The sequence below is a fragment of the Merops nubicus genome, unplaced genomic scaffold, assembly GCF_000691845.1.
Source record: "Merops nubicus isolate BGI_N331 unplaced genomic scaffold, ASM69184v1 Scaffold16296, whole genome shotgun sequence".
Classification (NCBI taxonomy): Eukaryota; Metazoa; Chordata; class Aves; order Coraciiformes; family Meropidae; genus Merops; species Merops nubicus.
Window position 1 is genome coordinate 1,078 of NW_008613076.1, and position 26,002 is coordinate 27,079.

At 44.3% G+C, this 26,002-nt stretch overlaps 1 protein-coding gene across 1 annotated transcript; it reads right to left on the minus strand.

The window, feature by feature from the left end:
- On the minus strand, positions 1–26,002 carry FUBP3 (far upstream element (FUSE) binding protein 3; the record flags this gene model as incomplete). The annotated part of the gene is made up of 15 exons (XM_008941774.1): positions 1–77; positions 570–643; positions 1,445–1,605; positions 6,187–6,328; positions 7,589–7,689; positions 8,362–8,464; positions 8,859–8,963; positions 10,920–11,018; positions 11,916–12,078; positions 14,661–14,718; positions 15,450–15,521; positions 17,092–17,141; positions 19,078–19,111; positions 19,603–19,653; positions 25,897–26,002. Coding segments are annotated over 15 exons (1,396 nt in total), but the record flags the coding sequence as incomplete, so codon positions are not given.

Sequence of the window (26,002 nt, forward strand, 5' to 3'; positions counted from 1 at the left end):
TTGGGACTTGCTGTCCAGGCTGCTGCCACGTCTGGTAGGTGCTGCCCCAACCCTGTGTCATGAAGGCCTGAGGACCACTGCAGAGGACAAAAGGCTTGCTGAAGTAGACAGTAACATACTTAACAGGCTGTATACATGAAGCTGCCTGCAGCAGCAGAACTGTTACTTATGGCCAGCAGCTGCTGAGCAAATCAGTGAACATGGGAACAAAAGGCAATGCTGTGTAGGTGTGACTGTTAGATATCAGTCTGTTGATGGAGCCAAGATGAAGACATCTCACTGAACAGCACTCCTTGTCCTGTATGCAGGTCAAGCTTCTTTCCATGCTCTCACTGCACCAGAGACAGGAATTTTGGAGTTGCCAATACCCACCTTGTTTATAATTTAATAGCTAAATTATTCCTGTAGTTGAGCTTCAAGGATTCACCCCTCTCACTTCTTGCTTCTGACTGCTCACTCTCCAAAAGGCTCCACTTACACACCACCCCTTCAGGGACCCCCACCATTCTTCCAATGCTCTTATAGCTCCCAGAACCCAAAACCCATCCATGATGAGATTAGCAGCTTACTTTTGATGAGGTGTAGCGGGTGCTTGGCTGAATGGACTTTGACCAAATCCTCCAGGTCCACCCATGCTGGTACCCTGTCACAGAATCCACAAATATTTAATGCCATCTCTAAGCACAGGGTGGAGGCAGCTAGTATGAGCAGTAAGAAAGGGGAGAAAAACAGGCTGGGACACATTCCACTAAACCCCAGCACCTGAAAGAAGTAGCTGATTCTCCAAGGATGAAGTTCTTCAGACTGTCAGCACACTCCAGGAGCCCAGCTTCAAAAGCAACTCTGACCAGCCCACAAAACAGCTAACAGCTGGAAGTTTCTCTGAACACCTTGGATCCTGAGGCTGGTATCAAGCTGCCTTCTCTCAGGCCATTCAGCATAAAGGTTCCTTTTCAGATTTACTGTATACAGTTCAGTACTTTCTATACTCTTTTTTGGCCAAGTCTCCCCCTTCAGTCTTACCCCAGCCTGACATTACTCAGCTTCAATACCACAGCACTGCAGCAAGTGGAAGAGAAAAGTCATCCTGGATTTACTGGAGCAAGGAGCTGAGTGTTACTTCCAGGATGATGACGCCAGGATTGGGTCATTTCTCTGCAGTGACTCTATTGTCTTCCCTTCAAAAATCTCCTTTGACAACCTTCTCATAATTTGTCATTTCCTCTCATACAGCTGCACACTACCTTTGATTATGTCAGCAAACAGTCAGATCCTGCTGGGATCACAGCAAACACTACTCCAGTGGATGTGCCAAATGATTTTAAAGCTGAATAATGTAAGCGTGCATATTCTGTGCTATCCTGGAAGTCCAGGCCTACATGTAGCTAAGAATAAAAATCATGTCTGAAAGACACAGACCAAGATGAACAGAGGTGGAACTTACACCAACTTTCTCATCTATGAGATGTCTAGCGAGCTCAATCTGCTGGGGAACTCCCCTGATTGTGAATATTCGTACGCCGGGGTCTGTGTTCGGAGGTGGGTTCCTCTGGAGCTCCACGTGGGCTCCTGATTGCTGATTTATGCTCTTGATGTTCTCACCACCTGAACAAAAAAAACACCAAACCAAGATATTAGGAGGGATATTAAGTATCACTTTCCATAAAAGGATATCAAAGTCAGGCTCTGCTAATAGAATAGTTTCAGCTACCTTCTGTGTGCCTCAAGGGAGGCAGGCTGAGGATGGCAACAGCACAAGAAAATGCAGTACCTGAGCCTGCCTTGCTCCTCTAAACTGCCTCAGAAGCATGACCTGAAACTGTGAGCTACTGCAACAGTTCCTGGTGTTCTGGATGGGGCCGTTTTCAGAATACACACAGAACCCCTGTGTGCACATTACAAGGCTCCCAACAAAACACAGCATGGCTGAGACACACTTTGACCAACCAGAGGCAAAACTTGGCTGAATTCTGGTGGGTTTGCACAGCTGTTCACAATCCTCAAGAACAGGAAGTCACCTGCAATTAAAGCATGCTTCTCTCTTCCGTGAGGTGTCCTCTATCAGTAGACATTTCATTTCCATAACACAAAGTCACCAGACACACAGCTTGTACAGAAGCCTCCTCTTACCACGTGCCCTGGTCACACGCAGCGTGCACACCCCGCCCCAGCACTGCAGCAGTGCAGGATTACTGCTGCTTCAGAGCTTGCTGTGCACCCCGTGAACGTGTCTGGCTAGTTTGCCATCTGGATACACCAGAGCATTGGAGCAGGACGGGGCAGGGCCAGCCAGAGTAGATCTGGTTTCCTGAAGACCTGCTAGGTCCCGGTCTCTTAATGAAATTTGCTTAACAAAAGCCTCAGCCAATGGTACAATGGTTCAATTCTTCTTTCGGGAGCTCACACAACTTACAGACCAGCTCCACTCAACTGGAGAAATTAAAGGACATGGAGAAGGAAGAGATTTTACAACTTTTAAATCACAAAACAAAAATCACCAGCCAGAAGGACAGACAGCAAGTGGGAAAGAGCAAAAAGGAAACTAACTGGAGATTTTTGCTTGGTTTTAATTAAAAAGAGCATCCAAAACTAATCTCCTCAATTTTGCTCACATTTCCATCTCTATACATCCAGCACAACTTCAAAACAAACTGTGGATGTTGCAGACACTTGTTCATTTCATTGTAATGGACTCATGACCTTTTCAACATTTTAAAGCCTTCTTGGGGAAGGGAGGAGGAAAAGTTGCCAAAGGGCAATTAACTCTTTCTAAATGAATTTTTGAAGATGCATTTAACAAAAGCTAATCATGTCACACCCCTGGGCAGACAACAGGGATTGTACTGTGCAGGCAAAAGCCAAGTCACTTATTTTCAGTCATGCATGGGAAAGCAGCAGGATGAAATTTCAAATCCAAGACTTTTTTTTTTAATGCAATGCTGTTGTCTGAATCTGTTTTTTACATATTGAGGTGAGATCTGCATGAACAGCCACTTCATCTGCTTGACAAAAACACACAGGGCTCTTCCAGCCAATGCACTCTGGATTGCAAAGGGGTGGGAAAATTTCTTTACTGTGTGACAGACACATAACCATAGGCTGCTTCTTGCACACCAGATTAAGGGTTAAAATCTGAACCAGTCTCATTGAACTAGAGAAATGTCTTCATTTCTTCTTCAAACAGTTTCCCCACTTAGCATTCAGCACAAAGTTGGTAGTTGTTGGGGCCGTTTCCACATCAGCTCCCTCCTAGACCATATTTTTTGCAGGATCAAGCTCTCCAGGTCTGGCGAGAGGCTGCAAGCTCCTACCCTCAGTACCAAGACCTGGTGCCCTTCTCTTTACCCTCTGGTTTGGTACATGCCCAAGTGATCCCTCCCATCTGAGCAACCCCAATTCAGGCTCCAGATCATGCAAATGAAGTGATGCAGCCAACAGGATGCTGCCTGGTGCCGGAAGGAGCTCGGAAGGAGCTCATCCCCCCCGGCGAGGGGACCCGCTCGGCACATGGTGGCTGTCTATAGAGGCATTCAGCAGCCTGCTCCATTCTTCTACCTGATGGGGGGCAGAAGTGATCCAAGAGTGGCCCCCCAGCTGGACGTGAAATCGTAAAGCAATTAATCAAACCTGCTAAAAGGCAGAGCTGACAAGAGCCAGGCCGGCCACGTTATCTGTCAATATTGCTGTATTTATCATGGAAATCCAGCGGGGGCCCAGAGAGGCTGCGGTTTGTTTCCAGGCTCCACCAAACAGAGAAAGCACTTGACATGTGTATGGCACTCATCTCCACCCTTCCTCCAGCCTTTCAGAGAAGAAAGGCTGCACCTACCCACCCTCTAGAGGAAAAAAGCCACGCAGAGGATTTGCAGGGAGCGAGCGCTTCTATCAGCTCATATCAGCTCAGAAAGGCTCATGGTGCCAAGCTGAGAAGTGATGCCCACGAGAAAAGGGCCCTAGATCTTCTGTCACATGCACTGCAAGAACAGAGCTGAGACACTTCCTCACATCCCTCTCTTCCCCTCTTCTCCAGTGGCAGCATGGAGCTGGAAGCACAGCAGCAGTTACCTGGCTGCCTGGCACACAGCACCCCCAGGAGCCCGAGATAACCACTGCTTGGGTGCTGACCTCAGAGACCAAGCTATGTGTGCCCCCAGGACTCAGCCAGATTCTACAGAGAAGGCTAAACAGCCAAGTCATGTACCACAGGAGGGGAAAAACAAATAAAAGCAGGAAATGGCTCAGCAACTAGAAGGTGGGAGCAAAGGTTTTATAACTGGTCACTGTTAAGAAAACCTCACTAACTCCCCTCTCCCCTACGCTGCCCCACAGGCAGTGGGAGAAGAAATCAGAAGAATCAAGTCTTGCATCAAGACTGTGGTACATCCATCCTGGTGCAGGCCCCCGGAGGCAGTGCTACAGCCATCACTCACTTGACAAAAATGAAGGCTGCAATACAGACTAAGAGCACAGGCGCCGTAAGAACACCGATTACAAGGTGGTATTACAAAGCTGCAAGCACTCAAATCACCATACAACTAGTAATTAGTCACTCCAGAAAGCTTCTGATCCGGCCGGGTAAGAATCCCTATTTTGCTGTTGTGGAAACAAAGGTACAAAGCTACTGCTCACCCCCACAGCGAGCCTGTGCCAGGCCTTGCACTTGAGTGCTAGGACATCCAACTCGCTACCCGTGTTTCTCCTTTCAGCACACAGTGCTCTCTCTAGTCACAAATGCTCCACTTCAGTGCGCTGCTGAACAACAAGTGACCTTTTCTGATCCTTTATTAAGGTTGACTAATGGATACAGCAATAAAGTTTCATTGTGATTTGATTTCTGCATACATATAACTCGCACTTGTAGGCTTAAAATTGGCGTTGCCTGATCTTTCACCCAACTGGACTGTTGGGTGAGATCAAGCACAATTGCTCTGCAATTTCTGCTTAATGAGGAGAGCAGGTGGGTTTTCACACTACAAAAAAAAAGTTTTCATGGTTGTGAAGGTTTATGGCAAAGAACAACAGCTGAAAATTATTGTGAATATACTGCTGACATGCCTGTATCTTGTATCTGCAGCACAGGTGAGTGCTGCAGGGGCCAGAAGGAAGGGAACAGGTGAGATGCAGGAGGGGAAAGAGGCCACAGCATGCTTCACTGCAAGCTTACTCCTGCCCAACAAGACGGCAGGAAACTAAATGCCACTGGAACATGGCACAACGCCCTCGAGTCCCTGCCTCCTTTACTGCTCCAGCTAATCTGTTCAATTCATCTCACCGCTGCTGAGGCTAAAAGCCAACCATGATTACTTAAATACTAGTTAAGGCATGTGTCATTCTTTCTGAAATAAGCAGATATAAAAATTAAATACAACTCCTTTGATATGTCCGTGCATTAACTCAGAAGCATCACAGCAACCCAGAGCAACAGCTCTCCTCTCTTCCTGGCTCTAAGCTAAGCACTGCCGTTGCCCAATGTGTAGCTCATGCTCTGTGACAAACAGATTGCTGCTGATGCTCTGGATTCATAACTGTCTTGTGGTTGTACTGGATCTTGAGGAAGGTCAGATGACTCCTTGTCCTCACCATGGAGAGATTCAACAGCTAAAGCAGCCAAGGGGCCTCCGTGGCAGTGAACATACCTGAGGTGACACAAGGTGTACCAGCCTGCTCTGTGACAGGCTCAGAGGCCAGCTCAGATACAGACAAATCCTGCTACTTCTCTTTATTCATCAGGTGCTTCAGGTACCTGGCTGAAAGCAGCTCCTGCTATTACCACATCCTGAGACCTTCTGTTTTATCACATGGCACTCAGAAATCCAGCAGGATGAAATGACTGCTCTGCTTGTCCCTGACAAACCGTCCTTTAAACGAATTATCTACAAAAAGAATCCACAAATGAACCTGCCTGTTCTCAGCCAGCTGCTTGTTATAACAAGCTTACCTGACAGCTCTGCATGAAGAGCCTCTCTTACAGATTGTGAACAAGGCCCTGGAGAGTACAATTATGAGTGAGAGCACCACAAAGAAAACAACCACAAGCGCTTATAGCTTATTCCTATACTGCATTCACCAGCCACTAAATACCTGCTATTACAGAAAACTCCAAACCCTCACTGTCAGGCAGCAAGAACACGACCATCCCGAGAGCAGAAGACTGCAAGCTCTGGGGTTTAGTGTCTCTGGACCCACCTTTGCCTATGACGAGGCCACACTTATCAGCTGGCACCGTGTAGGTTATTTCCTGCATGCCCCCAGGTGCTCCAACACTCCAGTCCCCACGGCCACGACCTCTTCCTCGGGCGACAGCCAAGCTTCCAAAGCCATCTCGTTCCTTGGAAGGCAAAAGACTTGTATCAGTGTTTTTTTGCTGACCCCAAAATGCATTAAAAACAAAATAAAGCAAGGTAAGTTAAACTGCATTATAATCAATGGCACTGAATTAAGGTATTCTTGGACCTCAGTTTCACATTGAAGATTTTGAATCACTTGAAAGAAATGCCAAGAACTGTAGGTTACAGTTGCTTTCATGACTCAGGAAGATATTTATATTTTTTAAATGCATGCCTTTATATCTGCTAAACAAACCCATAAACAAGCATCAACTACTAAAGGACTTTTAGTCTGTGATGGGGGCTCTCCTTACAGAAACCAATAGATCTTGGCACTGACACACAAAGAAGTTGCTTCCAAACCCTTTCAAGTGCCATTCTTTAAAGAACTGCTGGAATTACTCAGCTGACGTGCACATTTTCCAAAACTTCCAAAGGAAGCTTTTAAGTTCAAAAGACACTTGAAGGACATACCTATTTTGAGTAACTGATTTCTCCAACAGCAAAGGCCATGGGCAGTCAGAGGCTATTGTGATAGACCTCAACACTTAGTAAAAATTGTATTTTAAAAATTATGAAATCAAGCACTCAAAACCAGATCTCAGGGCAAGAAAAGGTATCAAGTCCTACCCTTGATGGATGAATTATGCTCAGGTATCTGGTCTGGAATGGCCTAACATCTTTACTTCTCATAGTGTAAAGGGCACACACAACCTCCTCCATGAGTCTGCCCTGCTACTTCACCCATCTCTGTGCTTCCTGCTCTCAGGCACTGCAATATGTTGGTGCATGTCTTGGAGCACAGTGACCATTTACAGAGAGCATTTACTGCCTCCCCCAGCCACCAGACCAGAGGACTGGAGATGGCAACACTGTCAACACTGTTGTCTAAGCATTCCCCAGTCCCACTGAGCAGAGCCTCCAGTCAGTGTCTCACACTACTGCTGGACTGTTCTCCAGGTCACTGTTTCCAAATAACATAAGAACAACTAAACATGGGGGGTAAATGTGGAGCTACAAAGAGGCCTCGTAATACTGACTACAAACAGGAGACCCTCTCATAGCTCAGTCAGCCCACAACACATTAAAAAAGACAAAACCCAAGCCTTGCAGCTCTGTCCCAGACAGCAGCACCTGTGGCCTGCCAGAGGGAAAACTGAACAGTGCTGTTCTTCAGGTGGTGGCATCCATCCCCACAGCTGTGTGCACACAGACTACGTTCCCACGGAAGCCCATTGCTCCCACGAGGCTCCAGAACCCACCTGTGCTGTGAGAATGAGCTCACTGATGATGTGTGCTGCGTGTTGACACCGATCGGGAAGCCCCATGACCTGTGCGACTCTTTCGGAGCTAATCCCATCATCTGTGAAGAGAGGTGGCAGAGACTAAATTAAAAGGAGGAAACATCCACCCACCAACAAAAGCTTCTTTCCAGCACCATCACTGCTAGCAGCAATTTCACTTGATGTTACTACCACAAGAGCTCCCTCTTCCCTCCACTGTCAGCCCCTCTTCCATGGACTGAAAGAAGACAAAACCCAACCCCTGTTGCAGAGGGAGCAACATTCAAAAGGCAACACTTTCAAATGTGAAAAACCCATTAAAAAAGACTGATACAATTTTAAAAGGACAAAGGCAGCTTTGACAGGTGATCAGACAGCCAAGGACCCAGAGAAAGTTACTTAGAATTAATCAACTCCTGATCCCCAAAGGCTTTAATGTCCTGAAGGAGAATTCTTTAACAGGAAATAAAAGGGGTTTTGTTACTGTTAATTTGTTTATCCATATAATTACCACTCAAGACACGACTGTTGTGACATCTAATGTTGGCACATGAGCTGTATATGATCTTACCCTCTGAAAACCAGAAAGTGCACGAGGAAGCAGCATATTGTATTCAAACAGGTTTCAGAAAAAGACAGAATGCACTTGTAAATTAGGAAGGCCTAGCTGCTGTAACCTCAGGTCAGATTCACTTTAGCAATCCCAAACCAGAACACTGGTCAAAGTAACCGCTCTCCATCCTCACACAAACCTGGTTTAAATTGAATCCTAACTCCAGCATCATTCTGAATCTTTTTGATCATTTCTCCATTTCTTCCTATCACAATTCCAACAGCAAACCTGGGCACAGAGACCTGATGGGAAAGGCAAAGTAGTATGAAAGCTCAGAGAACCGGACTGAATTTCTGTGATTTCACAAGGAGATGCTCTCAGCTATGAGGACAGGCCACGTTAGGCAGCTTCAGGCTACAGAACCATATTGTTTAAGAAACCCCAAACACATGGCCACATATTCCTTCCCTGCTACATGAACTGTGCACGACAAGAACACAGCTTAAAAAGACAATTGGAAAAGTGCCATCTGAAAGTCCACGAGAACTCCTCTTCTTCGCAGCCAGACTCACTCTTCTGGCAAAAAGAACACAACGCATTTCAAGTAAGCTTACAGGTTACATGTGCAGTTTGATGCCTTCCACCCACTGCCCATCCCACAGGGAGGTTAGCAGAGTACTCATGAAGAAAACATACCTCTATGCTGCCTCCTCCCATTCTAGCACTGAAATCATTGCGTACGCCTCGGAAGTCTGCCTGATCTTTCTCTCGGATGATCTCCAGTACCATTTCCCTCGCTTGCTACATGGGGAAAGAAGTTACAGTTAGCTCAAAATTATTCTGCTTGCCATCTTGGTGTTAGGGCCTCAACAGTGGTTACTGGTCAGGCAAAGAGATCTCCATCTGCTTCATGGAAACAGCATTCTGATTGAGAATTTATTTGATACAGTCAATGGAGACCTGGTCTTGATGGCATCTTCTGTGTCTGACAAAACCTGCCAAGTGTGCAAGGTGGAAGCTTCTTATGTGCAACTGCTTCCTTCAATCTTTCAAAAACGCCCTTTATCCTTCAAAATATCTTTTATGATTTTGTTTGATTTTGGTTTCAAATTAAAGGGAGGGAAGCTCCTTTCCTACTGGATAGAACTGAAACCAGGACAGTAAGGTAGAAGCTGTGCAGCATAGCAGAGATCACGTCCACTAAGAGCTAGACATGGGCAGTACTGGACTTCTTGATGTTCAGAAAAGTTAGATCCAAGTCTGCAGCAATCCAGCAAGACTTCTCATAGAAATGAATATTCTTCCTACAGATTTGCAGCCCTCAAGGCCATTCACAAGCTTGCACGTAAGCCCAGCTAGTAAGTATGTACCCTGGAAATGAGCCAGCAGTAGTCACCGTTAAAAGAAAACCTCTATATGTCAAACCCAAAGTCTTTGCTTCTATGTATTAGCAGTAAATCTTCTGGCATTTTGGTTCTATTTCCAGGTTTGAGGGACACTGCTGGATCTGACTGCTTTCCCATTTTTACATATTTCCTTGCCCCCATGGTATTTTTTTTACAGAAGGAAAAACAACTGAAGACATTTCACAGCTGCCAAGACAGAAATAAGGGCAATGGAGGGACTTAAGAGTTGAGAAATGCTGCTGCAGCATTCGCAGAATCACCAAACCCAAGGATCCATCAAGCTTAAGTACCTTCTAAGCACACTCAGCTTTTTTAAGTGCCTCAGAGATCTTCCAGCCTATGCAGTCTCCATGATTGCATGGCATGATTTACGGCACAGAAGATGTGACAAAAGCAATCTTGCAAGGCAGAAGCAGCCACCTGGGAAGTCGCTGCACTTAGAAGTACAATTGGGTTAAAGTAGCAAGACTGCCATTATACTCCTTTTTGCTATCTACATCTCCACAATACATATAAGAATTAGGTGAAAAAAAACCCCACAAACCTCCAAAAGCCCATTTACAATGAAAGGTTTGAAAACCAACCCAAACACACTACCCCTGAGCAACATCAACTGCTGCAGCAACTCATGATTAGGGAGATCCTGTGAAACAGAATTATTTTTATTAGAGACAGGAATGCTAAGCTAGACTTAAGTACTTAACAAGGTATGAAAAGCACTTGCTGAGAAGCAGAACATGCCACAGCTAAACTTTAATTCTTTAATTCAAGCACTCCCATCATGCTGCAATCTTCCAGTCTCCAGCTGATCATGGGTTTTGCTCTGAACCGCAGGTATGAGCAGATCTGTGGAACCCTCACAAGGAGACTGAGGTACCAACATTAAGCAAACCCCTTGGTTTCAGGAGTTGTCATGGGATTACTTTTTTTAATTACCTGCGTCAGTTGGCTGTCTGAGACAGTGAACCTTCCACAACACTTTCTCAAACGTGTGATTAAGGTAGACACTAAGAACCCATTTGCTCAAGTAACAAACATACAGCTGATTTTTTGCTACACAGACTGGAAAGTGTTCCAAAGCTACTTTCTCTAAAGCCTCCTCCTCAGGTTTTCTCCAACCCACGTCTAATACCCATGTGGAGTGAGAGCTCCTAGGTTATGCTGTAAACAAGCCAACACTTGCTATCTGGTGTTTCAACTTCTCAAACTTCATCAACCTTACAGAACAAACAAAACCAGCAAGATTTGTTCCATTTCCAGTTGGATTCGACTCCATTAGACGTTCACAAATACACTAGAGTTGAAATTTCTCCTCAGTTCTCTGGGGCAACTGCTTACTTTCATTACATACCTGTACTTTAAATGCATCTCCAGTAATCCGGAGAGGTTTATCTGCTCCAGTAGGCAATGGACCATCTTGGATCATGATCATTTTCACACCTGTTCGCTCCTGAAGAAAAAGCACAGAGCACTTTGCTAAGCAGAGTCCCTAAAGCAAGGGACTATATTTTGGTTACTCAACATTATGTAGGTCAAATCAGCAGCTTTACAGAATGAGACTTTAGCTCTTCTTGAGTAGTTAGAGCACAGATTCAATAAGAGTCCCAGAGTGTTGAGGACTGCCAGACAGTGTGCTGCTCCTGAAGTTCTCAAACAGGAGAATCCCTTGCAAAGAGAACCCCTCTACCTCAACTGGCCCTTCAGCCCTTTCCAAAATCTGTAACTGTCTGCATATAGTCATTATTAGGTGACCAGCCTCAAAACTACTGGATGACAGAGACCTAATCAGGACACTCAAACCCCCTACAATTTTCACCTAGGTGCTTTTCTGAAGCCCTCTGCTCTTTAAAAAGCGTGTACCAAATGAAGGAATAAAGAAGGTCTAGGAACATAGATTTACACATAACACAACACTTTAAGTTAGAAAGGGTTGGGACGAGGTAAAAAACAGAAGACACACGCCAACTTTATCACAGATCAGCAACAAAAGAGAAGCACAGCACTCTACAGCAGCATGGCTGGCACTAAAAACTACTGCAGCAGCTGAGTAGACACAGCCTTCCCTTGGCTACAAGGATCCCCTCCTCCACAGCACGCACCACATGTTATCTAAAGCACACCAGTTTCTTTCCCGGTTCTGGCAGAACTCCACCACATGCGTAGCTGGGGCCAAACCGCTTTTGTTTGTAACACAAGATTGGATTTGAGTCCAGCTCTCCGAAGGCAGAAGAGTAGTCCCTGCTGCAGAAGGTTAGAGCATTTAAGGCTCTCCATTTCAGCAGGCTCCTGTTGTTCTAGAGAAGCTGCAGTGGGGAAGAGAGCCCTAAGGGAAATGCATCTTGCGCACCTGCAACTGTTTAATTGTTTCACCTCCTTTGCCGATGACTAGACCCACTTTGGATGCCGGGATCAAAATCTCCTGAATGGTACTGTTGCCATCAACATCGTTGTGGAAACCAGGTCCGTTCCGACAGCGATCTACAATCTGCCCCAGTAGCCGTTTTGCTTGTCTTGGGAAAAGAATCGAGGGAAACAACCATTAGACAACATTGTTCCACGTGACCAACTGACCGGGAACCATCGCAATGGGAAGTGATCAGGGAGAGGAGAAGTGAAAAGATGGAAGAAATCATAGTTAGCACAATATTTGCCTCTTTTTTTTTTTCCCCCCTTTGTAACTCTTTGAGGTACGCTTTCTCCCATCATGATTACTTATAAGCAGTTTGGTTTTTGAAAGGGGAGGAGAGAAGGAAGAGCAGCAGCATGCTCTGACCTCTTTGGAAGTTAAGGATAATAGTTGAGCTATAAATCTGGGGTGCTTATTTTGAATGAAGATGCTCTAGGTTCTCAACTTTTCTAAACTTTTTCAACATTCATCCAATATTTGTTAAAACTCAAGCTCTTTTTTCCTTCTTGGTCAAGACAAAAGCAACACGCTGCTCTGATACCAACACAGGACATGGGTTAATCCCTCCCTGACCTGTCATGGCCAATTGCCTTGCCCTTCTCTGCCTGCTCCTACCAGCAGCACCAGAACACTGCTCTAACACAGCCTCTGCCCCACACAGTGGGTGCTGAAGCTACACTGAGAAGCGAGGCCAGGATACTGTAGCAGCAACCAGTGAAAGACTGGGTTCTTCTACTCCTGGTGAGAAGAGACAAAGATTTGGGAGATTTAAGATCCCTTCTCTAAAATCTTTAGCAGGTCAGAGGTAACTGACGGGGGTTTCCTCACCTTGAGGACTCCTAGTACCAACACATCCCTTTCTTGCCCCTTTCCCACAACCCATCTCAAAGCAGGCAGCAGAAAGTCATCAGTTCCCTATGCAGCCCATGTCATACCAAGCCCTGCCAGGCACCCTAGGAGGACACTTCTCTCTGGCCATTTGAAGCAACAGAACAAAGTCATCCCTCACAAGCAGATATTCACCCAAGGCAGCTCCAGGGGTGGTGAGCTGAGGCTGCACACAGATCAGAGCACAGCTTTCTCGTCTTTCTCACCAAACCAAGGCAAAAGGTGGAATTTCTGGAAGCTCTCTTCAAATATTCTGGAAGAGCCTTAAGAGGTCTTATTCATCTACCCTCATACTTTGCATAAAGTTCTTTTACTGACAATATAGACACTACAACAGTTAATATAGGACTCATTTCAGATGAGAAGGGGCCATTTGTAAATTAACCCTATTAGTTTGCCACTGGAAATAACTAATGGAAACACCCCTTACAAAACCCTTCACAAACAAGTCTGACATCTAGATTGGTTTCCTTATTTTTTCTTTTTCTACAAGTAGCCTGAAAAAAATAGTTCAAACAACCAATTTAACAAGAAGTTTAGCACAAAAATAAATTGTTTTGCCTAAAACCATATCCTCAACACCTTGTTCTCCTTCACAAATTGAGTATCCTCACCTTTTTTTAAACTTGTATTTTATTTAAAGAGCCTCAGACATGACTGCATTTAATTTCTTATTTCAGAACCATGAAATCTTAACCATAGCTCTCCCCCATTTTCCCCCAGCTGCATCTCATCATGCACCCCAGCTTTTTGATATTTTACTCTTGTTCTGGAATATCCTTTGCTAAAGGGGAAAAAGCACTATAATATCAGCAAGAACACATTGCCTGCTCTATAACACGAGCTCGCCAATTATATTTATTCTGGCTCACTGCTTGCAGTATATTATGGTACAATAAGGAGCTCCAAGTACCCTTAGATCTCCTATGAATGGAAGAATGATGAGTGTCTTCTCTTTAGAGAGTCACTCTTTGTGCCCATGTATTTTCACTATCAAATGCAACTCAAAGATTTCCAGATGGATTTTAAAAAACCCACCTACCCAAAGGCTGGGGAGAGAAAGAGCAGCTCCATATGTTAAGTGTGTTCCTGTAAGCCTGAGGATCCTGGATCCAGTTCCAGCAGGAGGTCCTCAACTGGTTTGTGAGAGTCTCAAACTCAGCTCCTGGGAAGGGGGAGGGAGGAAACACTGTCCCTAAAGTTTCTATAGGTCTAAAGAGTAGAAACCCCTGCTGGCTGGCCACGTGTTTCTACCATGCAGGGATCAGAATTCAAGACTTTGGTTCAGTCCTCTGTTTCTTGTTGGCAGCAATGCAGAGACAAGCACATCCATGGGCTTCATGCTGCTCTGCAACAACACCAACACCTCCAGATTATTCTGGAGTGGCACCAACAGGCTTTGGAGGCCTCATGCAGCCCTTCTTCAACTGGAAGTTTGGTGATCTCAGTAGGAGCAGGGAAGCAAAGGGGAGAAGAGAAGTGCCCTTCAATAACTTAGCTCAGTATCCTGGGAAGCTGCAGTTAGAAAACTGCATCCTAGGTGCCCTAAGAGCAACCTTGCCCTGCGGAGGGGAATTCCACGGAAATATCTGTAGAGGGTTCACACTGCAACTGGAAAAAAGCCTTTGAGGTGCACAGTTTAAAGCATCAGACCAAGAGGTTCTATGCTCCAGAGACCCTCAAGTTTCTCTAGGCCAACTTTTGCTGGCATGGCTAACCAAGTAGCACCACTGACAGAGCACAGCATCAGGGAGAAGAAAGAGGAGAAGAAAGAAGAGGAATGAAATGAGCACTCACTCAATGCTCTCTGGTGTCCCAGTGAGTACACAGGGCCTCTCAGGCATCCCACCACTGTCTACAAAGGAAACAAGAAGGAAACTTTTAATACATGGAATTAAAAAACAAAAAAAGCTATTCCAGTAGCTATGAAGCACTGATGGAAGCACTGCCCTCCCCACACACAGAACACACTCATGAACTCAAAGACATCCAGGGTCAACATATTTGCAATGACTTGCTGGATGCCTGCATTCTTCTAAAGCCTCTTCACCAGTTATAGACAGGGGGCAAGAACTTGCATTACAGTCATCAACAGTTGCCTGTACAGCACCATAGCACAGTCTTCTCCAAAAAAAATGGGCAATAGCACAGAACAAATGGTTCCTTTCTTTTGATGCAAGGTAAATTGTACAGAGAGCCATTACCACCCTCCTGAAACATCTTCTGCTAGGAGCTGAAGCTGACCAGACTAACCAGAGACAAACTGCAGAGCTGAGCAAAGTGGTACCACCAGCAGAAAACTCAACAGCTGCACTTTCAGGTCTAAGTACAACATGGATTGTCCATTTACACTGTACCCATCTGTTGCTTAAAGACAGTTCCTTAAGTGTTTCACACCCCAAACCACCTGACAAACCCATTTCCTACACCAGTCAGGAGGTCAGTCCCACAACAGGCTCCCATGCACATTAGCCTAGTACAGTAACAGCTGTAACATGTCACGAGCGTGGTGAGGCATCTGAGCTAAAGGATGCAACATCCTTCAACATTAAAACCTGTTCACCCACCATATAAAGAGGCTCTTACCTGGAGCAATTTGAATTTTGCAGCCAGACTCTGTCTGAATCCGTGAGATCTGTTCTCCTCCCCTGCCGATGACTGAAATGAGTTCAACAAGCATCAGAACATACCATTTTTCCAAGTAACTGCAGAGCACCTTCCCCCTTTTACCCTGCTGCAGCTATCTATAAAAGAACAGTTTGACTCCAGGATTGCAGAAGCATCCACAGCATGACTAAATTTATCACAGCAGAAAAACATTAAAACACTGAAAGTTATTCTATTTGCTTAGGAAAAGAAAAAAACAACAAAACCAAAAAAGCCTGTCTTGCACTGGAATGGAACCACACAGTCTGTAACAAATGAGACAAATGCCAGAAGAGTCATTTAAGTACACCTTGTTCAGCCTGAACCAATAAACCAGTTATTTGGGGTACTAAAAAAGGCAAAGCCTTTTTTTCCTTTAAAATTCATATTTTACTGCCTCTTTTCAATGGATGTGCTATTTGACTGGTCTGCACCCTGGCAGAACTGCTACATACTGAAATGCTCTATCAGCCTGAGGGGAAAACAAATGCCCATCTCCCTTAACTCCTGCTTCAGCACATTGTTGTTTCACACGACACACTGAGGAGAGGCAGTGTGCCAGTCACCATTCCTATCCTCCCCAGACTGCAAAAAGAGCAAAACCATCAAGTCAAACAGGTATGCCTGGCTCCAGATGCTCCCACAGAAGCATCTCTCAGCTCTGGGTCTTGCCTCTCTCCTGGATCTGTCTGCAGATTACATTGAACACAGATGATGCAGCAACAGAGCACGTGGGCTCCCTCTCACAGAGCTGCAGCACCCCTCCAATGTTCCCCCACCTTATAACAGGACCAATAAATGATGAAGTAAGGCAGGAAAAGGGCAAGTGTTTCCTGTGTAGGAATTTGAGTTACAGTTTTACAGTGTCTTTAATGCTGGGACAAAACTTCATGCACTAAGGGGTGATTATCATGGCCTATTATTTTCCTTTTTACTTTCCATATATCAAATTGGAAGGGATACACAGAAATCTAGCAGTGGAAGAATCTACGCAATCATTGCAGTAAAACATCAGCAGGAGGTGCCATTGAAAAGAAGAGTAATGATCATCAAGAGGAAGAGAAATTAGGATCAAATTTGAAAGAGAACACTATCAAGAATGCAAATCCAGGGAAAATTGTCCTCTGAGCAACGCATGCTGGGTGCACTTCCCTTCAGCAAATGTGCAAGAGATTTAAAATTCTGTTTAACTTGCCTTGAGTCAACTCTTGTTTTAACATTTAAATGTTGTTTTCCTCCCTCAGCTCTCACAGTTTTGCATATTCAAAGGAAGTAAAATGTTTTAGTGAAGGGAAATTTAATCCTGACTTGTTTATGTACTATCCTAGTGGGAATTTCAAGGAGAGAATCACTAAAACTCTCAGTAACTTGTCCCTATCACAAGAATGAGTGTGATACACCAGGCTCTCCCATGCAGTTTGCACTTAGATTTTAAACACAGATCATCTGGTCCCCATGAAGCAGCATTAGACAAAGTTTATCCAAGGTGAGTAAGCATGAAAACTTGTGAGCATGTTGGAACAGACAGCACTCCTTCACAGAAAACACATCAAGAAACATCAAAAGCATCCAAGGTACTTACTAAATCCAACCATTTTATCAGGCACTTTGAACTCTTCTGTTGTTACAGCCCTGAAAAAAAACCCAACCAAAGAGTCATTACAAAGAACAAATTGGAAGATTCTACAGCACTGCTGTGGAAGCCAGGCACAGCATAAGGCTTTTGTACACACAGGTAAACACCACATCACACCCAAAATCAACTGTTTTGGAAGAGACCACTCACAGTCACCTCATTTCTCCTATGCTGAATATATTTCAAGTCTACTCTCCATCATTTTCAATGAAGCTGATGGAAGAACATCTTTTAGTCATTCTTGCTCCAGCCATTTCACAGAATAATGGCAAAGGTTCTTTAATATTTAGCTTAGATCTTCCAAGCCACAGCTTCTGCCCACTTCTTTTGGAAATGCTCTTGCCAAGAGACACTAACTAAAGCCAATCCTGACACAAGTGCCCCCCCAATACTAATTTTTTTTGCCTGCTTGTCTTTATCCTTTTCCGTGGAATTTATAAAAATTGTCTTCAATTATCCTTTGAAGTCTTCTTATCTTGAGCCTTCCACATCTATTGCTCTTTGGACTTTTTCAATGTGTCTCTGCCTTAAAACACAGCACCCAAAGCAACTTCCTAAGACCTAACTATAGTCAAGTAGAAATGAATTAATCTGGTTTTTTTTCTGATCCATTTCTATCTTGTAGAAAATATAAGACAATGAATCTGGAATTTGTAAATTCCATATATTTAAGATCTGCATTATACACAAATTGTCTAGCAATCTCAAAAGCAATGAAACAACTGCATAATAAGTTCAATGCAGGTTTATGGTGAGGTATATTAAAATCAACTTTTTTTTTTAATCTTTAGATGAGTTAAGGAAGGTATAAAATACATGTCAGACTTGACCAGCTAAGCTGCAGATAAAGCACTCTGCCCTGTCCTGAGGCTCACCAGCAGTGATGCAAAACCAGAGTGCCATCCACACCTGAAGAGCACAGACCCACCTGCTACAGGGAGGTTCACACCTACAGTTGGTTTTATCTGCAACAAACCCAGCCTGCTGCCAAAATGCCCTACCCTAGACCATTTGTCAACCACCCTGTTTTGGAGGAATAGCTGCAGCTGGACAGAGCAGACAACCTAGCAGAAAACCAACCACCAAACCTAGAAAGACATCTATTCAGGCTCTTAAGCCCAACCAATTCCCCACCTGAACATGACTCCTGGCAGGAGAGAGGTGGCACGCAGCAGAGGAGCCACCACTGCCCACCCCTTTCTGTGCCACCCTAGCTGGAGATTAGTTTTAAGTTAACCATTAAAAACTGCAGGTTCTACAGTCTTCACATGTATTGCTTGTCCCTCCTGCTGAGGCCCCCAACAAAGAGCCAGTTACAATGGAAATGCACTACTATTAGCCCAAAGGTGAATCCAACTTTAGAAGCACTCTCCTCTTCCTACTCAAAACAAGACAGACAGCTCCTTAAGATCAGGATTCCAGAAAAACTGAGAATTCTACTTTTGTATTTGATGCTAAGACATGCTGCATGACAACTCGTGTTTGCTTTGGTCTCCTCAAACCATTTTGACAAAGCAGTCAGCCCAGGTCATATTACACCAATAAAACAAACAGTAATAATAAGAGTAGTAACAAATGGGGAAAAAAACCCAAAAAAACTAACTGTCCATTTAACACGTCCAACTTTTGTCAAAATGCCAGAGTATTTACTTTTTCTTTCTTCCCCCACCAGGGCCAGGAAGGGAGAGGGAAGGAGAGAGAATTTATTCTCCTGCAGATTTACAGGAACCAAATCAAAGTTCCACATCAACTCTTCTTTCTTCATGACAACAAACAACCTTAAAGGGTTAGCAGAAACTCCAGCCTAGAGAAAACCCAAGCTGACAGTTTCTCCACATTCTCAACCTCTGACTTCCTAACACTACTACAGATGGTGGATCAATAAACAATTAGAATTGATCAATAAATAATAAAACATAACCCACTGCTTACCTTTGATGTACCAAGGCCCCTAACTGGTTACCTACTGTGGCAGAGAGAGAAAAAAGGAAAAAAATCAAAGCATTAGCACGGATAAACTAACTTCATCCCTATAGAAAGAGAGTTCTTACCATTTCATCAAAAAAGAAAGAAAAGCAAAACAGTAATTTAGGTTCAGTGGCTGAAATGAATGCGTTATGCAGTACAAAACAGGAGGGGATTTCTTGATCAACACACACCATAACCCAGTGTCCAGCTGAACACAGGATAGGGAATTGATCTGTGTCTCCCCATGCTGAGAGTCATGGGAGAAAATCCTCCCTGCCCAAATCCAAATCCCCACAACTAACCTCTCCCCCTTCCCAAATTAAGCCCAAAGCAGTAAAAAAAAAAAAAAAAAAGAAAAAAGGAGGGGAGGGAAGAAGAAGAAGAAGAAGAGAAATTGCAAGCAAACTGGTACGCATTAAAAATAAAAGCTGAGTAGACTCAGAGATTTAGTCCAGGCAAAAAAAAATCATTAAAGACACTTGCACCTACTTCTCTCTGAGTCCCTTATCTGTGCTCCATGGAGCCCACTTACACGGAGACCTGTTAAAGGAAGAGGTCTGTTAAGGAACCTTGAGGCACCCAAACAGTATTTTAAAAAAAAACCAAAACACATTTTACTGAATGCACACATTCCAGCCATATCTGCAACATTAGCTGGTGGTCCATTTATGACCAGCAGTTATCTCCCCAGCTGACAGCCCTCAGAGTTCTCCCCCCTCCACCGATTAGATCTTTCTTCCAAATGTTAATGGGGAAAATATCATTAGACCAACTCATGCAAAGTGGGAACACAAGCCCTGCTGAGCTTCCTACTGGACTTTGCCTGCAGCAAACCAGCTAAAAACTAGACCATTTGGTCCTAACAACTAGTTGAAAGATTATATTGCATGCCTGGAGGGCACAAGTAGTGAAACAAATGAAACTAGCCAACATGTGAGCTGTGATAATAATGATGCTGTTCCAAACTACCTTGCAGCAACCTGCACATTCTTTGACCTGAAATAAATTGCCAATCAGCTGGCAGAGCTCAAAAGAAGATACATCCCACACTCTCTATATCTGGTAGAAAAATGCATAAAGTTTGTGGCCAAACACTTCACTCCCACAACTAGACAAAGAGAGCCAGCACTGTATTTCTGCTGCATGTCAATACCTTCATAATAGTCCAGGACCAAAATATTGACAGCATATATATTTTATTACTCTCCACAGCTGGGCGATAAGACAACTGCTGTGTTATTGACTCTGTTAGATTTGTCTTTGCATATTCTCACCCTGAATATAAAGAGTTCTAATTTGATAACTCTCAGTACTGGAGCTGAAAAAGGTGGGTGATGTAATAGGGAATATTTGCTCTGGCTGATAAGCTACTACCACAGAGCTGAGCAAATAACTGAACCCAGAAACTCACCATCTTGCTCCAAACTGCTCTGAATGTTTCCAGCATATGCAGTAGGTCTGGTGGCTACTGCTGTAGTATGGGATTGCCCTTGCCCTGGCCCAGGCCACTCACTCAGTGTCCCCAGATGCCAGAAAGAGTGGTCTTAGCACTACAAGGCTGTACTTAAACATCCATTTTGCATTCCAGTTCACCAGAACAGCTCTCTTCTTCGCAGCCTGTTCCACTGCAGCCGCTGCCCACAAATTAGGAGACAGATACACATCCTATAATCAACTCCTGAAGCTCACGCAAGGAACAGGAATGGAAGAGCCTTCATTTTGTAACACAATCCTACACTTGAAACGACAGATTCTTAGGGGAAAGCTGTACGAGCACAAGAAGTTAAATCAGTTTGGGCTCAATTTCAGATGTACGTAACATAACGCCTCCAACCCACTCCAAGTACTAAACAACATAGTAAGCCACTCAGCACCCCAGCCAGGTATCAGCCTTGCTCTATAGTTACTGTACAAATTAGTTATAAAAAATTAAACCACAATAACTTCTGTGCAAGATCATTCCTTCCACGTTTCATACGTAATTTTTCCAAGAGCTGAGAATTGAAGGCAGATGGAGAGAACCGGGAGTGATTTAAAGTCAGTTGTGATTTCTCTCTATTTTAGGGGGGAAAAAAAGAAACTCTGTGGCTCCCAATTCCACCTGAAGCTTGGTTCCTTCTCCAACACACCCATTTTTCTCTGAAAGACAGGGACTAATAGAGAGGCAGGGCTGGGGCAGGACCATTCTCACTGCAGTACTGAAAAAGCTGATGTTCTGTTCCACTGTCTCCCTCTTCATGCCAGGGAGGGGGCTGAACTCCTGACAAGCCACGTACAGATTTCCCCCTTTACACCTATTGAGTACAATTTAACTGTAACTGCAGTCATTTTACTGCCAATAAGGAAAAATACTGAATAAAATCAGCACAATTTCCGATTAACGGCACCCGCTGGTTGATAACTCTTCACTCTGCTTTAGGCTTCACCTTAACTGAATTCTACCCAACAGACACACAAAACAAATGCGGATTTTTTTTCCACCCCATAAAACAGAGCAGTGCCTCCCACTAAATTCATGTGCACGATGGGAATACACAATCTCGTCAAGAGTATCTTCATGGATAGAATAAAATCAGAGCAATGCATCTCCTGGAGAGCAGTGGAACAGGGTTGCACTCAATACTTTTGAACCAAAATGGGATCATCATAAATTTTAGAAAGCTACAAGGAAGACATTCATTACCTGAATTCTTCACCATTAAATATGGCTGGGCTTTTCATTAATTAAATGGTCAAAACAATCATTTTCAGGCCTGCCTTCACTGAAAATCTATACAGGCTTTTTCCCCCCCTTCCCTTAAGCTGCCTTATTTAAAAAATGCTGATTTGTAAAGCTGCCATTTTGAAGAACGTTGGCATTTTCTGTATTACACAATCTTTTGCTGAGAGATCTGGACTTTTGCCCTGGTCCTGCTGCTGCTGCAGATGTGTCAAGGAGCATCCCTATTAACTTCCATCAGCAGTAAGACAGGGTTAAGTTCCCCTTCTGCCCATTGCTGTTTTGACTGAAAACATGCTGGAGCAAAAGAATAAAGTATTGCACACAACAGGATCACACTGTGTTTGAGCTCTTCAGCTCTACTAAAATCAAGTTTTATTACACCAAAACGGAGTGTCTTCAGGTCTGGGTGCACCACAGAAGCCTAGGGAAGGCAGGGCATGAGACAGGGGTTGTGAGGCTTCTCCAAGGCCTCTCATCTTTGTCTCCCCAGGCTGAAAGGATGCCCCAGCCTTATTCATCTGCAACGCTGCTGGTTAACCCTACGCATGTCATTGGAAGCTTCCTTCAAAGCAGAGTAATCAAAGGCCAGCGCTCTGGCCATCAGTCTCTCCCCAGCAGACTAGACCCCTGCTTCCTTTGAACAAAAGGAGGCTGCTTCTTTAAGGATTACTTAGCATTAAATAAACTTATTAAATTGTGCTGGTAATGGGAGGGATCTACTAATTAGAATAGTGGCCAGGAGCAGCCGTGGGCCATTACAGGAGGGCTGGGAAGGATCCTGAGCAGCGAGCCCCACGCAAGGTGCCACCAGGTCCCAGTGCAGCTCAGCCTTGGCTGGGAAACATTCACCATGGCAAGTGCCCAGACAAACGCTGACTGCAAACAAACCTGAGCTCCTCCCTGCACTACAGCTCTTCACAGGATTGCTTTAAAGTTGTTTCCAGAATGGGGAAATAAAGAAGCCAGAGAAAAAGCAAAATAATCAGTCTCAAGCTCCATCTAATACCAACAGGCCAGGTCACCAGGGCCAGTCCCAGCAGCTCCTCATTTCAGATGAAGATTATGTTAAGGGAAGTGCAAAAGGCACTCACACGTTCTGGTTTCCAATACTGTGACAAATCTATTTTTCCTGGAAATGCACTAAAAGCAACTGAATTCGTTTTGACCAGCACACTGTCACCCTGTCTTAAGACCACTTCCTAAGCTGACACCAATCAGCCACGCCAGCAGCTGTTTACAAAAATGGACAGGCAGAATTAGATTTTCCTGAGAGACAGACAGTTTTCTTGTCACCTTAAGTACTTCCCCTGAACCCAATTTCTTCTAGGAGTATTAGGAACAGAAGTAATTTTCTAACAGCTACATGGTGATAAGGAAGCAGTGAGACCTGCACCCAGCCGTGAACACAGGGTATACAGAGGTAAACAATCAAGAGATTTACCACCAGATTTGTTTCCAAGCTATCCAGAGCAGCAGAATGTATCCAAACTACTCCACTATAAATAACAAATAATCACTTCTTGACAAAAACATCCCCAAAGGGTGGTTCAAACAGAAGCAGAAAACAGAGAAAAGCGTGAGCATGCAACCCCAACACCCAGCTAATGGAGGACTAATACATCCAAATGGGAAGTGTGTTCCTAATTTAAGTGCCCTATTAAAAGCAACCACCACCTTTCAGATGCTTGAAGCTGAAGGTATATTATAGACTTGGAATGCCAGGGCAGCAAGAGCAAGTAGCCTAAGACCAAGGTATGGATCATACCACAGATACAGAGCAAGAAGCACTCACAGAGCTCCTTGGCCAGCTGCAGCTCTGGGTGTGCTGTTAGAGTGGCACAGGAGGATTACGTGGCTAGGAACTTATCACACAATTGTATCTCAGTACAGGACCTATTAAAGCCATTAGAAATAAAAGCCAAAATGACCAAAGCTGAAAGAAGTGACACAACCCTTGCTCCTCTGACAATTCCTGTTTCTTTGTGAAATGCCAGCCCTTTAAAAATATTACTTCCATCATTTCTCTTCTAAGATTTCACGGATCAGATTTTTTGGGGAGGAAGCTGGACCAAGTTATAAAACCTACAGATGTATATGAACAACCCAAGGGCAAATACAGCACCAGAGCTACTTTAGAACCAGTTGCAGCCAAGGCCCAGAGCTGAACTACAGGATGAACAAACACCTGCAGGTCTTTATGCCTGCAGAAGAACTGCCAACACAGGAGTCAGGACCACAGCCACTCTGGAAGGCTCTCCCAGGAGCAACACCTGCTCTGTGGAGTCATCTCTCACAACACAAGAAACCAGCACTAAGTACACTTATAGCCCAGACTCCAACTGTATTGACATGGTTTGTGTCAACACCAACAAGGCTCAGCAGGTAATAGGGCTCAGCAGTAAAAGTTTAAGTGCAAAGTCTAACTTGTGCTGTCATTAAGTGCTGTGGCCAATTCACGTGTTAAAAGTTCATAAAAAGCCATTTTGTCATGAGGTCAGATTTCACAGCTTGGCCTGATCAATCAGTGAAACAAACAGGAGGACTGATGTTATGACTGACTAGTTCCTAGAAGGCCACTTTTGTTCTATTTCACATCACAGCTCCAAGTTGTTCAGCATTCTTCATAGCATCATTATGGTTGGAAAAGACCTCCAAGATCACCAGGTCCAACCATTGACCCAACACCACCACGACCACTAAACCACGTCCTGAAGTGCCATGTCTACATGGGTTTTGAACACGTCCAGGGATGGTGACTCCAGCACCTCCCTGGGCAGCCTGCTCCTTCAGTGCTGAACAGCCTGCTTGGCAGCCAAGCACCTTCCCATACAGAAACCAACTCACACCAGTAAAACCAGGCTGCTGGCTCCTCACAGGCACAGCGATGCTCTAGCCTGAGATAAAAGGCACAGGGGCTCCCCCAGATAAACTCACTCTTCCCGGAAACCCCAAACCAAAGGAGCAGCAGCCTCTTGCTCAGAGACAACACCAGAGAAAGTGGGTTGTGGCAGGTATTCAGAAAACAGTGGTGTTAGCAAGCCAGAAATTCCACAGGAAAGAAACTTCTCCCTGTGCTCCAGCATGTTTTTTTCAGAATGAGAAACAGCACTGCACTATTTTCAGCCTTTGTAAAGAAAAAAAAATATTTTCAAAATGAAGTGACAGGCAGCAGGCTTTGCTTATCTCCTCAGCTATCCCCAGTGTATCTGTGAGGGAGAGAATCACCCTGCAGCGCTACCTGTGTCAGTAAAAATACTAGAGGAAACTGGAAAAGGAAGACATAACTTTTTTGGTTTTGATAACTAATCACAGAAAAAGGTGAGCTCTGCATCTACAGAGCAGTGAATAAGTTTAAACACTTCTTGTAACAGTGCACATCATTGTTTGTAAAAAATATTTGTTCTAATCATTGTCGTTCCTGACAAAGATAAGAAATTAATACCTTATTTTAAAATTGTAACACTTGATATCACCTCATTACAGTTACCAGATAGAGTCCACCCAGTAAATTTTTCTTTGGCTGTGACCGGTGTTAAATGATTCAGAGATTAAGGAGTCTCAAAGAATGATGATGAAAAAAAGCTAAGCATAACATGGCAAATTTCCTTCCAGCTTGCATCTACTTACATCAAAGCCTTTCTCCTTAAAAATGAACGTACAAAGCAGTCAGAACTCTGGACAATGAGCCAGGTACTGTGCTGTGGCCACTGCTACAGACAGAAAGGAGCACACCTAACACTGTCCCTGTACACTGCCTGCTCTCAGAAAATACCATTCCAAACAGCACATCCTCCTCTCTCCCCCCTCCAACTACCACAGAACAAGAATTAAATGACAGTTTCTTTGCTGCAAATTCTCAAAGTTCACAGACTAAGAAAGAATTGCTTCACATTAATACTACTAATGCCTAGGAGCCCTGTGCTATCTAGATAGAGCTAAACAGCACTGGAAATTTTGTATAAAGTTTCTATATGCAGAAACATGCATTGATTGCTGTCCTTAAAGCAGGCAGCTGCCTCCACAGATGAATCCACAAGACCAACCCATCACAGCCAGCTTACCTCCGTCATCCAGGGGCCGTTTCTGCACTCCATAACCATAGACTGATGGGTCCACAAGTGTTGTAGAATTATTCAAGTGAGGAATATCTCCAATTTTAGCAGCAAT